The sequence below is a fragment of the Jaculus jaculus genome, chromosome 3 (genome assembly GCF_020740685.1).
Source record: "Jaculus jaculus isolate mJacJac1 chromosome 3, mJacJac1.mat.Y.cur, whole genome shotgun sequence".
Taxonomy (NCBI): domain Eukaryota; kingdom Metazoa; phylum Chordata; class Mammalia; order Rodentia; family Dipodidae; genus Jaculus; species Jaculus jaculus.
The window spans coordinates 177,189,501-177,204,253 of NC_059104.1; the positions used below are offsets into that span (position 1 = coordinate 177,189,501).

The window sequence follows — 14,753 nt, forward strand, 5'->3', positions numbered from 1 at the left end:
TCAACGACCTGTGCATTCCTGAATGGACTACCAAGTCCTGGGGCCAATATTCAAACTCTGAATCCTCCAATTAGGCATTTTCTCAAACCTGCCACATTCTTTTTTTTTCTAAGCAAAACCAGTACAAAGCATTTATATAAGAGTGGTATTAAAACAAACACATCATGCAACAAAGTTAAAGTCCCTAAGAATGTGTGTTGCCCCATATCCTTAATCCTGCCAACTGGGAGGCTGAGATTTCTGGTCTGTAAAGGGTTCCAGGCAGGCCTGTGGGTGAGTGAGACTCTGCTCCCACAAATGACAGAAGAGACAAAGGCACTATAAATCAGAAAGCAACAAATGACAACCCGAAATATAGCTTATTAAAGAATGGCCAAGTGAGACCCTACCTTGAAAAACCAATACTACTAATAATAAACAGAATGGCAAATCTGACACTAGCAAACACACTGCTGAAGTTGCAGGGCTCTGCAGATGGAAAAACAAGCAAACGCAGTAATTATGGATTGAATACCTGCCCATCCACAGACTAGCCTGACAAGATGTGACAGAGGATGAGGTGTCATCAGGTTCCTCAGAGGTGGCACTCTGAGCCAACACTCCTGATGCTTGACTTGTGATGTCTTTATACAGCTGAATAAACTGGTATAAGTTCATGATCCGTGATGCTTCCACAATGCCAGTGCTTTTGTTAATCTAAAAGTACAAATGGAAAAAAGGGGGGGTTTGGTGACACACATGCATTCAGTCAAACATCCTAGGAAACAGAACTTTAAGGTACAAGAGTCAGAATAAATGAATATACACATCCCCACAGTTGGGAAGTTCAAAGCACTTACCCAAATTTTTCTCATTTGATACTCAAAGTAACTATAAAGAACTGATTAGGTACTATCCTGTTCAGTTATCAAGTTAGGTGAATTTCAGGGCCTCTCACTGACCAGGAGCTCACCAAGTAGGTTAGGCTGACTGGCCAGTGAGTCCCAGGGCCCATCTGTCTCCACCTCCACCTGGCTTTTTTTTTTGAACAAAAAAATGCACTTTAATTATAAATAAACTAAAAATAAAGGATGAAAAAGAAGATTAACTTGGCATGCCATCAGACAACAGAGACTTCAAGGCAAGAAGTATTACCACAAACGAAAAAGGATTGTTCTTAGTGATAAAAAATGTCAAGGTATCAAAGAAGCTGTAAGAACCATGACTGTATAATATGCACCTGACTTTTTTATGACTTCTGGAGCACACATTCAAGTCCTCATGCTTGCATAGAAAACACTTTACTGACTGAGATAGTTCTCTAGCACTATTTAAGAAAGCAGTAAAAAAAAGAAAAATACTGCAAATCAAAAATGAATCAGATTCCATATTATGAAATGGTAAAATCATCTCCAACAATCAAAAATGGATTAAATTCTGGGAAGGTAAGAGCTATGTGGAAATACAAATACACAATGTTCTTTGTAGTAAACAGACTGTACACAGAGCAATGAACAAATAGAATTAAGCACGACAGAGAATGTATAGATCCTTACAGCATGTGCTTTCAGAGCTGAGGAAAATGGGCCAATGGACCTCTGGAACTGAATAGTACAGAAGAAATAATGGAGAACTGAATTAAACCTTAGTACAGTATTTTTTAATTGTTTATTTGCTTAGATGCAAGCAAAAAGAGAGAGAAAGAGAAGGAAGACAGGCAGACAGAGGGAATGGGTATGCCAGGGCCTCCAGTCATTGCAAACAAGTTCTAGATGCATATACCATTTTGTGCATCTGGCTGTACGTGGGTACTGGGGAATTGAACCCCAACTTGAATAAAAATAGGAAACATGACACTTCCAGTTTCCTATTACCCTTCCATGGTGGGCTTAACTCTTTCCCATGCAAATCCTGATTTCTCAAAGATCCTTTGCGCGCGCGCGCGCGCGCACACACACACACACACACACACACACACACACACACAAAGACACTAAGGAATGCAAATAAAAATTATTTGGTAGATTTAACATCAAGAAAAAAAAATCACACAAAAGAAATATTTAGTTGCCTTTGTCTTTTATACTTTTTCTACACAGAATCTCATTCTAAGAAAAATATTAAATTTTAATACATAGTAACATAGTTAAAGCTACTGGGACAAAAAAGAATTTACTAAACTAAAACATTACCTTTTCTGTTCAAAAAGGAATACCTGAAAACTAGAGAATCAGAAACTTGATACATTTGTATTCTCATTGTTTTCTAAAATTTATAGAGGACTCTTCAATGTAATTTGAGTTACTTTATGAAATAAAGATGGAGAGTGAATATAGTTTAGGTAGTATAGCTGATCAAAACATAAGGAAAGCTTTAACCTTTCCCAATCATGAAAAATGAGAACATTTTTTAAAAATATAGTTTTATCTATTTATTAAAGAGAGAGAAATAATGAGACAGAGAGACAGAGACTATGGGTGCGCCAAGGCTTCTTACCACTCCAGATGCATGTGCCACCTTGTGCATGGATGCATGGGAATCGAATCTGGGTCCTTAGGTTTTTCAGGCAAGTGCCTTAACTGCTAAGCTCTCTCTCTAGCCCAAGAGTATTTTTTAAAAATATTTTTGGTCACTCAACAAGAGCTGAGTTACCAGATACAAAGCATGGGATTTTAGCAGCAGGGGACAGAAGGATCATTTCTGTCCTCAGAAGCTTACTACCTACCAGGAAGCTAGAAACCTAAATAAAGAATTTTATTCTAAATGTTGGATATAACTATGAAATATAGAGAGAAGGCTGTTGGAGTTTAGAAGAGGTGAGAGAAATCTTGCATGGGAAAGTTTTATGGATGATATGGTATTTGAGATGGACTTTTACAGATACCAGGTTTCAAAAAGGAACAAAATGAAACAAAAGATCTGGAAGAAACAACTAGCTGATCACCCAAGTTCCACTTTTGCTGCTGGCAAGCCTGGCTTCATGTTGGCATCCTTCATTCTTGAAATGCCTCAGGACTCAATGTCGGTTAGTCAGATATAACCTTAATGTGGTAAACACACTCCTCCAGTGCATGGGTATGAAGGAGATGTAACTGAATACAGAGCAATGGGTTAAGGAGATCGGCTGGGCCTTTACCCAGTTCTGGAGCCAGTCTATATCAAGATTTGCTTTTGTGAGAAAACAAATACTGTTTTCATTTCAACTATCTTAAAAGGAGCTTTCTGTGACCTGCAACAGATGGCAACTAAAATTACAGAAGAAATGAACATTCTACTTGAGAGAACTCAATAGGCAGAAGGTCTGAGGTGGTAAAGTAACTCTTAAAGTAGTTAAGACGGGTAGGAATGAAGAATCTAAAAGGGACTATTAAATAAAAGAACAGTTTGGAGACATTGCAGAAAGCCATGAATATCACATTCGTGAGTAGAGAAGAGTCTGCAGGCAGTGAGGACTTCCTGAAGAGATTTAAGCAGGGCAGTGAGCCTATCAGAGCTGTATGTGAGGTACCTCCCAACAGCATAAACTGGACCTAGGAGGAGTATGGAGGTATGAAGATTATTAGAGACTCAATGGTTTCCTGGATAGAAGAGAAAGGGGACTGAACAATTGTAAACAGTTTCCTGAGAATGTGGTATTTACCACATTTATTATGTGCTGCATTCTCAATGCCTGGCATAACTGTGTTCACATTTTTGCCTCAATAAACTGGAAATGAACTTAGCAGAGGTAAAAGTGAACCAACCATATGACCTATTATTAGGGTAAAGAGTCTCTGATTCAAAGGAAAACATCTAAGCCAGGGCAAGGGGCACATGCATCTGGAGCTTGTTTGCAGTAGCTGGAGGCCCTGGTGCGCCCATTCTCCATCTCTGTCTGTTTGTCTCTGTCTCTCAAATAAATAAATAATAATAATAATATAATAAAAAAATTAAAAAGAGGTGATTTCTTGAACTCTATTTTATTTATTTATTTTTTATTTTTTTGGTTTTTCAAGGTAAGGCCTTGCTCTAGCCCAGACTGACCTGGAATTCACTATGTAGTCTCAGGGCCGCCTCAAACTCTCAGTAATCCTCCTATCTCTGCTGTGATTAAAGGCGTGTGCCACCACAACCAGCTAGCTCTATTTTTTAAGATATCATCTTAGAGATAAACAAAGTATCAGCCCAGGGCCCACAGTCAGCTAAAGCCCCACAAAGACAGAAGATAAGGATATGACTACTACTTCCCTGGATTACAGGAATCTCTGCTTTATAGCAATTAGGCCATCAGTGAGACTCAGCATGAAAACTGAGTCAAAGCTATGCATTAGCTCAGAGGCACATTTGCTAGAGTCCACTCTGCCCTGTGGGGTGCATTCTGTGCTTTCACTTTCACTTTTCATGATCCCATACTTTCAAGCAAAAGGGAAAATACTGTTCTTTACAAGACTACCAAATTACTAATTAATTATTATAGTGTATCTTACTATTAAACGTGGTTCTGACCACCAAAAGTGTAAACTCTGAAGTGGAAGACCCTGTCAATCTCACCTTGGTACAGACCACCCGTACAACCACTTTCCAAAAGGCAGAGGAATCCGACCCAGGTTGTACCTCAAAGAGAAGATGTTTTTCCTGGCCAGCAGCCACCTTAGCAGTTCTGAAATGAAGCAAGCACATTTGTAACTTTTATGTAAAGTCATGAAAAGTAACGGAGCTATAAACCCAGATGCAAGAAACATTTTCAAACAGAGAAGGCACTACAAAGAAACATACAAAGACAGCATAGACTCTTGCAACACCAAGACAGAATGTTCTGAACACGAACATACAACTTATTCCCAATGATTTAAGCTACAATAGCTATGTAGAGTTATTTGCTTCTTTTTGACATTATTATATTTCAACTGTCTTTCAGTGTCTAACAAAGACATTTAGTAAAAGCCAGTCCAAAAATGGACACAATGACACACATTTGGGAGGTGGAGGCAGGAGATCAGGAGTTCAAGGTCATCCTTGGAGTTTGAAGCCCAGGGTATAAGAGACCTTGCTTCAAAACAAACACAACAATAAAGACTAAAAAAAAAAAAAAAAAAAAAAAAAAAGCACTTTAAGCAAAAGTTTGCTAATTTCACTCATCCACATTTTGATTATTATCTCAGATCTGTGTAAGTACCTATATGAATATATTTTGCTCTTGGTTGATTGAGGCCTATTTAAGTAACCACATTAACATATCTTTCTGAAAAGGTTTGATTCTTAATTTGGAACTTGGCTGCATAAAGAAATGATTTGACAAATTAAACATAGCTCTGTTGTCCCTTTCTCACAAAGTAATATTGAGAACAATTATTCAGACTCTCTTTATTCCTCATGACTGGCTTGAAAGAGTGACTCCAACCATGTCCCTAACAAGAGCATTATCTTACCTAATGTCTTTCAGATTGACACCTATGTCCCTTTTCCAACACAGCTGTCATAAAGCCTCGGGACCAAGTTCATATGTCTCTCTATAAATTATTAATAGTGACATTATTACAAATATGTATACTAAGTGGTCCTGGGCTTCATGGCGATTTTACTTGTCTTTTGAGGGTTAAAGAAGTAATACAGGTTAAGGTAGGAGCTTCAGAACCAAAAAGAGCAGGAAGTGCTATTTAATACTTAATTTAGGCCTCAGTTAAAATGTATGCTCAGTGAATGCTGGTTACACTGAAAAGACAAAAGAAAGAAACTTTATCCTACATAAGTTTTCTTTTTTTCTTTATTTTTTGGGTGGGCAAGCCCAGCCGACTGGCCCTTTTTGTATGGGGGGGAGGGAGAGGGAGAGACAGAGTGAGACAGAATTGGCATGCCAGGGCCTCCAGCCACTGCAACCAAACTCCAGATGTGTGTGACCCCTTGTGCACATGTGTGACACTGCACACTTGCATCACTGGCTTATGTGGGACTTGGAGAGCTGAACATGAGTTCTTAGGCTTCACAGACAAGCATCTTAACAGGCAAGCCATTTCTTTAGCCTCTACAGAAGTTTTAACTATATTCCCAAGGGACAGAGATTGACACAGCATAAAGAAGGCAGAAGTAGATGTTACTAAAGGAAGACTTAAGAGGTGACATGTGCCCATTTGTCACTAGAGAAAAAAACTAAGAGGTAGTATTTAAAAAGCAGACTGGTATATGAGAGCATTTAAGGACAAAGACTGACATGATAAAGAATAAATTTATGAGAAAAGATTAAGTTCAAGGTAGAAAAAATATAATCTGTCTTAGACAGAAATTCATTAAGTGTTTATATAGAGACTTAAAGGTGTTAGTTTATTAGAAAATATTATTAAGTAAAATATTTTATTCTTGAGTGAAGAACAGGGTTTACTAGTGAATTTGTCTAGCAACATGATGGTTCTGTGAACAACCACGGAGGGTGTACGCACACCCCAGCAGAGCCAGCGGATGTACAGGACCTTCTCGGGGCTGGTGCTGCTTTGCACGATCCTCCTGTGCCCAGTGGCTAATCAGCATATCCTTTCTGTTCTGCACCACTTTAAGTGCTCCCCACACAGTGAACTATCCAGTCTCCTAGTACATAATTGTTGGGCTGTTTTATATGATAGAATTGTTTCAATATACCTGTGGTCTGTGTTTCAAATTTCATTTTACCTGCCTCCCATCTCTTCTGTTCCCATTACATATTTTAACACAGCTACACAGAAAGTCTTCTCATAATAGATATTCAATGTAAAATTTACTAACTTCTGATAAAAGTATGAACTCCTGCCATTAATACCTCTAGTTACTTCCTAAAAGCCAGGACAAATGAGGGCAAACACAAAAAGGACAGATCAAATAAGAAAGAGTGAGCAAAGGGGAAAGTGGGGGGGGAGGGTATTACCATGGGATTTTTTTTTTATAATCATGGAAAATTTTAATAAAAATTAAATAAAATTTAAAAAAAACACACAAAAAAAACAACCTTGCGTTTTGGCGCACACCTTTAATTCCAGCACTTGGGAGGCAGAGGTAGGAGGATCGCTGTGAGTTCAAGGCCACCCTGAGATTACATAGTGAATTCCAGGTCAGCCTCGGCTAGAGTGAGATCCTACCTCAAAAACAAAACAAAAAAAAAAGCCTCCATTCCAAATAAGTCAGGCAAAATAAAAGGTCAAGCTGACGTCAGTCCCGTTCTTCTAGTCCTGGTGGTGTAGGGATGGCAAGCAGCAGCTGGCTGCCATGACAGGTGATAGATCCAAATGGCTGCTCCATTTCTACACCATCCTTAAAGAGAATCATGAAAGAGTTACGTACACTATCCTCACCGTAGTCCAGGAGAGCAACCGTGCCATCTGGATTCATATTTTTACCAATAAAAAACTGGTAGTTATTGAAATTTAAAAAAAAAGAGTGAGCCTTACACATCGTTGAGTTCAGCTACTCTTCCAAGAAATTCTTCATAAGTTAGGGAGCCACTTTCTCGAACCAATGTGATGTGTTTTGCTACTTTTTCTGGTAACTTGCTAATAACCAATTGTGTCTGATCTGAAAGTTGCTGTCCCATGATGAAATGATGTCTTTTACAATTCAGGGTGTTGCTTCACATAGTTTCTGTCAAAAATAATGTAAAAGTTACTTTAACATATCATATAGCATAGCAATAGAGTCATTCTTCAACAAAAAATAAAAATGAAAACAAAACCCCAAACTACCAAACGTTAAGGGAGGGTGAAGAAGTTACACTTGTGTAATTCTAAGGTAGATTTTGTTCAAATGGAACAGTGGTGGACCTCTAATTCCTATAACTCTACCAAGACCAAAGCCACCAAGACACACACACTCTCTCTCTCTCTCTCACTCACTCACTCTCTCTCTTTCTCTCGTGACTGTATTTTCCTAAGAACATTTCCTGACTGCTTACTACATGTCAGACTGAACTAAATACTTTGCATGCATTGCTTACAAAATCCTAAGAGGCTGATGTTATACTCCTATTTTGTGGATGAATGAACCATATCCACTAAAGGAAGGCTAAACAGGGACTTACTGAAATATACTCAATACAGCAAAGTTAATGAATGCTCTGAAAAGCCAATGGCACAAAAACACCTAGGTTAAGATGTCCTTAAAAGCAGTTCAAATACAAAGTCTGCTTTTGTTTGTGCATGTGTGTGCGGTGAGTGTGTGTATGCATATTTGTATGTGTGTGGGCACATGTGTGGAAGCCACAGGCTGACACTGGGTATCGTACTCAACTGCTCTGCATTTATTCTTTGAAGCAAGGTCTCTATCTGAACCCACAGCTCACTGATTCAGCTAGACTAACCAGTGAGCCTGATGGAGTCTCCTGTCTTCACCTCCCCTGAGCTGGAATTATAAACACTCACTGCCACACCCAGCTTTTATGTGGGTTCTGGGGATCCATTCTCAGGTCCTCATGCTTGCACAGCAAGCACTTTACCCACCAAGACATTTTCCCAGTCCTGAGATGTGTGGTTTTTAAACAAAATAAGTAACAAGTATATAAAGGACATCAAAAATGCTTAAATAATAGTAAACATTTAAAAATATTTTTATTTATTCATTTATTTAAGAGAATGAGAATGGAGGCACGCCAGGGCTTCCTGCCACTACAAATGAATTCCAGACGCATGTGCCACTCTGGCTCCACAAGGGTACTAGGGAATAGAACCCGGGTTGTCAGACTTTGCAAGCAAGCACTTTTAACTGCTGAGCCATCTCTCCAGCTCCTAAACTCTTGCTAGAACCAGATGTCCACAGTAAGGAAACTCCTAGTCCCACTGTGTCATGCAATGGCTTGACCACACACACCCAGCTTAAAGTAGCCATACATTTAATGAAGTAGAACATATGCATGAGGCGTTCGAGGTCTAGAAAAGACAAGACCTGATCTCCTGTGGACATGTGCAACTTGCTGATAATGTGAAAGGACACAACTGGCTTGTTCAAATATTTCAGGAGCTGTCTCATGGAAGAGGAAGTCAGATTTACATGACATCCACAGAACAGACTGGCCAGGAAGTACAGATTAGCAAGGCTCTGCCTGCTGAAAGTAGAATGCCTTCCTTGCCCAAGTATAAAGTGGGCACCTTTCACACAGTTGTTTCATCTCCCACTTCTGGGAAAACTAAGGAAAGCTCATCTTTTACTTGATAAAAATCTTTGTGTGTGTGTGCGCGCACACACACGTGCACGTGCCATGGCAAGCATGTCATGGTCAGAGGACAACCTAGGGCATCTGTTCTCACCTTCTGTCTTGAGACAGGGTCTCTTCTTGTTTGTGGCTGAGTATGCCAGGCTAGCTGGCCCATGAGTTGCCAGGGCTTCTCCTATCTCCACTTCCTAGCCTGCCACAGGAGCATGAGCATTGCAGACGCCTGGGCTCTAGGGAACCACAGTCAGGTTTTCTTGCTTGCAGAGCAAGCAAGCACGTTATCCACTGAGCCATCTCCCCAGCTTTTAAGTGTACTTCAACTATCTGCTACTTTTTAAAGTACTTAAAAAGTAATTCTTGGGATTAGGAGATGGAATGACACTTGCTTGAAAAGCCTGCCAGCTGGGGTTCAATTCCCCAGTATCCACATAAAGCCAGATGCACAAAGTGGTCCGTGTGCATGTAGTCTGTTTGTAGCTGCAAGAGACCCTGGTACATTCTCTCCCTCCTTCCCTCCCCATCTCCGCGCGCGTGCGCACACACACACAGATTCTTAAACCAAAGGCCAGGTGTGGTGGCGCATGTCTTTAATCCCAGCACTTGAAAGGCCAAGGCAGGGGTATTGCTGTGTGTCTGAGGCCACCCTGAGAATACACAGTGAATTCCAGGTCAGCCTGGGCTAGAAAGAGACCCTACCTCACAAAACCAAAAAGAAAAAAAATCTTAAGCCCAAGTAGCGTATTGTGTTGCCCTACAGTGTCGGAGTTCGGAGCCGAGTGTTCTTCACTACAGTGCTCACCACAACTGTATCTAAAAGGCAACTTTAGAGCAGGGATGTGGCTCAGCCAGCAGAGCGCTTGTCTAGCATGTATGAGGCTCTGTGTTTAATCTCCAGAGCTGTAAAAACTGAGCTTAGTGGTGAATACCTGTAATCCCGGCAATAAGGAGGTAGGAGGAGGAGGATCAGAAGTTCAAAGTCGTCCTCAACTCCAAACTCCATAGGTTTGAGGACAGCTTAGGATACATGAAACCCTGTCCCAAAGAAAGAAGAAAGAAAGGAAAGAGGGAAAAGAGAGAGGTAAGGAAAGAAGAAAGCAAGCAAACCTTAGTGGATTTTCTTGAATTAGAAAATGTTTCTCAGGCTGGAGAGATGGCTTAGTGGTTAAGGCGCTTGTCTGCAAAGCCTAAGGACCCAGGTTCAATTCCCCACATAAGCTAGATGCACATGGTGATGCATGCATTTGGAGTTTGTTTGCAGGGGCTAGAGCCCCTAGAGTGCCCATTCTCTCTTTCTCTGTCTCTCCCTCATTCTTTCTTTCTATCTATCTATGCCTCTTTCCCTCTCTCTCTTCCTCTCAAATAAATAAATAACTTAAAAGGTTTCCCATTGTTTGGCTGCTGCCCTAAGTGTGAATGCTAGGGCTTATACTGTGAGGCAGCACATTGTTTCCCTGTAACCTCACAGTGTGTCCGGAAGGCCTCATCAATGACTCCTTGGATTAAATGCCAACAATGCTTAGAGACTTACCAAAGGCCTACAAAAGTGGTTCTCAACCTGGTTTAGGAGGAAGGACACTGAATTTATGATTGAGTTTGAACACAACAAACAAAATATTAATAAATATTCACATTTCATAACTAGTGTAAAAATAGGGTCACTATTTATATGTAATATAAAGCCATAGCCAAGAGTACATATTCACAAAGCAATCTGTCAAAGCCATCCATTAGCGAGCAGCTTTGTCGGTGGTGCCTCTCTTTGGTGATGGTGTCTCTCTTTGGTGACGGTGTACCTCTCTAGCACGTGACCAGTCCATGAAGTCACCTGTGTGCCCCTTCCATGTGCTACGTTAGGTTATTTAGCTGTGCATGTGCACAGCTGCATAACATTTTCCAAATGAATGCAGTAAATACTGTTGACTTTTTTTTTTTTTTTTTTGGTTTTTCGAGGTAGGGTCTCATTCTAGCCCAGGCTGACCTGGAATTCACTCTGTAGTCTCAGGGTGGCCTTGAACTCACAGCAATCTTCCTACCTCTGCCTCCCGAGTGCTGGGATTAAAGGTGTGCGCCACCATGCCCGGCTCTTTTTTTTTTTTTTAAATGTGAGAGTAATAGAAAAAGAGAGAAAGAGAAAGAGAAAGAGAGAGAGAGAGAGAAAGAGAAAGAGAAAGAGAAAGAGAAAGAGAAAGAGAGAGTTGGCATTTCAGGGCCTCCAGCCACAGCAGTCACCACAGCAGTCAGACTCCAGATGTGCGTGTCCTCTTGTGCACATTGTGCACACTTGCGTCACTGTGTGGCATGGGACCTGGAGAGTTGAACATGAGTCTTTAGGCTTTGCAGGCAGGCCAAGCACCTTAACCACTAAGCCATCTCTCCAGCCCAGCTCTGACATTTTGGTATTAATAAGACAACTCCCTTGAAATCATGGAACAGCAGTATTGCATAGGAACATAATTTGTGGAACAGAGTCATAAAACTCAGTAAAAGACAAGTCTGTAGTCAGGTTTCTCAAAGAACTGGCAGCTCTCAAACTACCATGCCACCTATAACACAGTCCTTTCTAGCAAGAAGGAAATATGCTTCCAAAAATATTTGAAGGATTCTTTAAATAAAGAACTATTATTTTGAAACTTACAAGAATACCAAAGATTCCAAAAATGTCACATTCTCTAGTGGGTGGTGTATAAAGTTGATCACTTTTTCCCCCTAACAAATGAATTTCTGTAGTTAAAAAAATTCCTTATAAAATAGAACAATCGCATCACAGCAATTCATTCTCCCTCTCCCTCTCCCTCCCTCCCTCCCTCCCTCCCTCCCTCCCTCTCTCTCTCTCTCTCTCTCTCTCTCTCTCTCTCTCTCTCTCTCTCTCACACACACACACACACACACACACACACACACACACGACGAACTTCCTAAATATTTAAACCCTAATCCATTCATCAACAAATTACAGCAAAATTGAAAGGTCCAAAAGTTTAACAAAATGGCTGGCTTACAAGTAGTGTGGTATTTACAAAATACCTTTGAAATCTGTTACTTTGTAGCTTCCTTAGTTTTTGAAACAAATATTAAATTCTACATGTAGGTCTCTAAAGATCCCATTGACATATTTAGTCATATGACATTTGTAAGCAGGCATCAGCTGTTACTGTAAAACAGGAATTAACACAATATTAAGAGAGGGAGGGGCTGGAGAGATGCTTTAGCTCTTGAGGTGCCTGTCTGCAAAGCCTAAGGACTCAGGTTCCACTCCCCAGAGCCCACGTAAACCAGGCGCACAGAATAGCGCATGTCTGAAGCTCGTTTGCAGTGGCTAGACACCTTGGAACACCCATTCTCTCTCTCTCTCCCTTTCTAAATAAATAAAAATAAATAAACTATAAAAAAAGGAACGGAAACAGGGCCAATCACAGTAACTACAGAATTTGGAATGTCCATACTGTGACCAGCGATTTTAATCAGGAGAAATTAAAACAAGCATATTCCCAAAACGATAGAATGGATTTCTAATAGCGCCGGTGCACTTACTAAATACGTTTACTTAGAAAAATATACACGACACTTGTGGAATTCTCTTTGGACCTTTTCTACATTTTTAGGAAAAGGGAAGGGAGAGTTCCCTATTTAGAGAAAACCAAAAAGAATCAAATATAAAGTTCACTTATGCCAAATGATAAAGAATTAACGTATTTAAACAAGCAAGCAAGCAAGCAAGCAAATGTTTAGAAATTGAAGCCAGCCAGCATGAGGAGAAAACCATCTACGCTATTTCTGGGTTCTGAATTCAGACAGCATCACTTCTCTAAGAGATGACTTAAATACACAAACCACTAGTTCAGGACCACTGTCAGGGTCAGCTCACGCCCCAGGCAAGAGAACGCAATCAGGGAGCTGTACTAGAAAGCAAGAATCATAAACGCCTGAAAAGTCTTACTAAAGCTTTGTATATACGTCAGAGGAAAGAAATGACACGCTGGGGCACCGTGAAAAGGGGCCAGGGCAAGAATATCAAAGTGTACTGCCATTTATTTAAGGAGGAGGCTGGGGACAAACGGCACACTTCGTGACGAGCTAAGTAACAAAGGCGGCTTTCTTTGCCTACAATTACGACAAGCAAGGAAACGTTTTTCTTTCTGTTTGCTCTTGGGGCCTCGAGGTAGCGACGCCCTGGCCGGGGAAGCGTAAGCTGCCCAGCACGGGTTAGAGAGGCAGGAGCTCGCGGCCGCCGGGAAGGAGCGCACTCCGGGACCCAGGGTTTCCTCCCCGGGAGGGTCGCGGCCGGCGGGGCCACCGCCGCTCCCGCTCGGCCGCGGCCCGGGCTCGGCGCACCTGCCCGCTCCGCCCACGGCTAAATCCGGGCACAGAATGCCTACGTCGGCGGCAAGATTCAAACAACGGGTCTGGGTTCCAAGAGTCATTCAACCTCGCTCCTGGCTCCTCAGAAGCATCCCCCCCCGCAAAGCGGCGCAGGCCACCCAGCCTCGGCAAGCCGCCCCTTCGGGGACCGGCGTCCACCGAGCCGCCCGTGCCGCCAGCGGCGCGCCCGCAGCCCGGGAGCCCGCACAGCGAGGCCGGGCCTGGCTCCGCGGAAGCCCGGCTTCCAGCCGACGCCGGCCGGGTGCTTCTACTCCCAGCTCCAGGGTCGCGGAGCAGCCACCAAGGGACTCGGCGACAGGACCGCGCGGCGCTCACCCCAGGTTCAAGGCATCGCGCTCCAGACGCCAGCGGCGCCGCCTCAGCCCGCGGTTTAACCCCGCAAGGCGACGGCGGCTCGGTGGGCGCCCGGGTCGCACCTCAGTGACGTAACTCTCCCCCCTCAACCCCCCCCCCGCGCACTCCCGCGCGTTGCCTGGAGACTGGGTTTGACCATCCTCCCCAAGCCCCGCCCCCGAAAGCCCCGCCCCCAGACAGTTCACGCCCCGTCTCGCAAGCCCCGCCCTCCACACCGCCCCGCCCCCGGCCGGCTCACGCCCCGCCCCCAGGCAGGCTTTGTGGGCGGCTTCGGCCCCGGCGGCGGCGCTCTGAGAGCCGTGACCATCCGGGAGGCCAAGGCGGGCCTGCGTCCGGGATCCATGGGGCGACCTAGAAGACGTCTTGGCCAACTCCCGCCTCTCCTGGCACCATTTCCAGAGTGTCCAGCTGGCGTGACAAAGATCGCGCTGCGAGGCCGAGTTTGGTTAAAGGTCGGATTCCAAGCCACCAGGTCACCTCCCTCTATGGATACTAGAGAAAATTTTCTTGTTTGCCATAAAACATGGCCGAGTAGGGCCCACCTCCCTGGGCAAGAGAGTGTATGGAAAGTGTCTGGCTACTGGTCCCAGTGATAAATGATAGTTTATATACACATGCTGGCGACATTGCTTTCCAGAGAATGTTAGTTAACTGCTGGGCTCCGAGCAGTGTGCCAGAGGTTTCTCAAGCATTGCTCCTGTTGATGCAGTTTGCTCAGTTATATCGCAACGGCAGAGCAAGCCCAGCAGCTAAATTACCTACTTAATGTCTGGACACCACTACCTCCAGTCATTTGTGGATTGATGAGATAAAGTGCCAGTCATGCCCTACAGTAGTAAACAGCATTTACTGAGGTTTTTTTTTTTTTTTTTTTTTTTTTTAACTGTGTGCCTAA

At 42.8% G+C, this 14,753-nt stretch overlaps 1 protein-coding gene across 2 annotated transcripts in view; it reads right to left on the reverse strand.

Annotated features, from left to right (window-relative positions):
• Rnf141 (ring finger protein 141) overlaps nucleotides 1-13,934 on the reverse strand; it is a 32,614-nt gene extending 18,680 nt beyond the window's left edge. Inside the window, exons 1-4 of one of the 2 annotated variants that reach the window (XM_045145213.1) lie at nucleotides 13,820-13,934; nucleotides 7,371-7,560; nucleotides 4,510-4,618; nucleotides 515-696 (exon numbers count right to left, since the gene is read on the reverse strand). In XM_045145213.1, coding sequence (XP_045001148.1) covers nucleotides 515-696; nucleotides 4,510-4,618; nucleotides 7,371-7,513 — 434 coding nt within the window. In that variant the 5' untranslated portion in view covers nucleotides 7,514-7,560; nucleotides 13,820-13,934. Of the gene's footprint in view, nucleotides 1-514; nucleotides 697-4,509; nucleotides 4,619-7,370; nucleotides 7,561-12,148; nucleotides 12,276-13,819 lie in introns of those variants that run through there. The other variant, XM_045145212.1, reaches the window with a different exon arrangement.
• Between the last annotated feature and the right edge of the window lie 819 nt (nucleotides 13,935-14,753).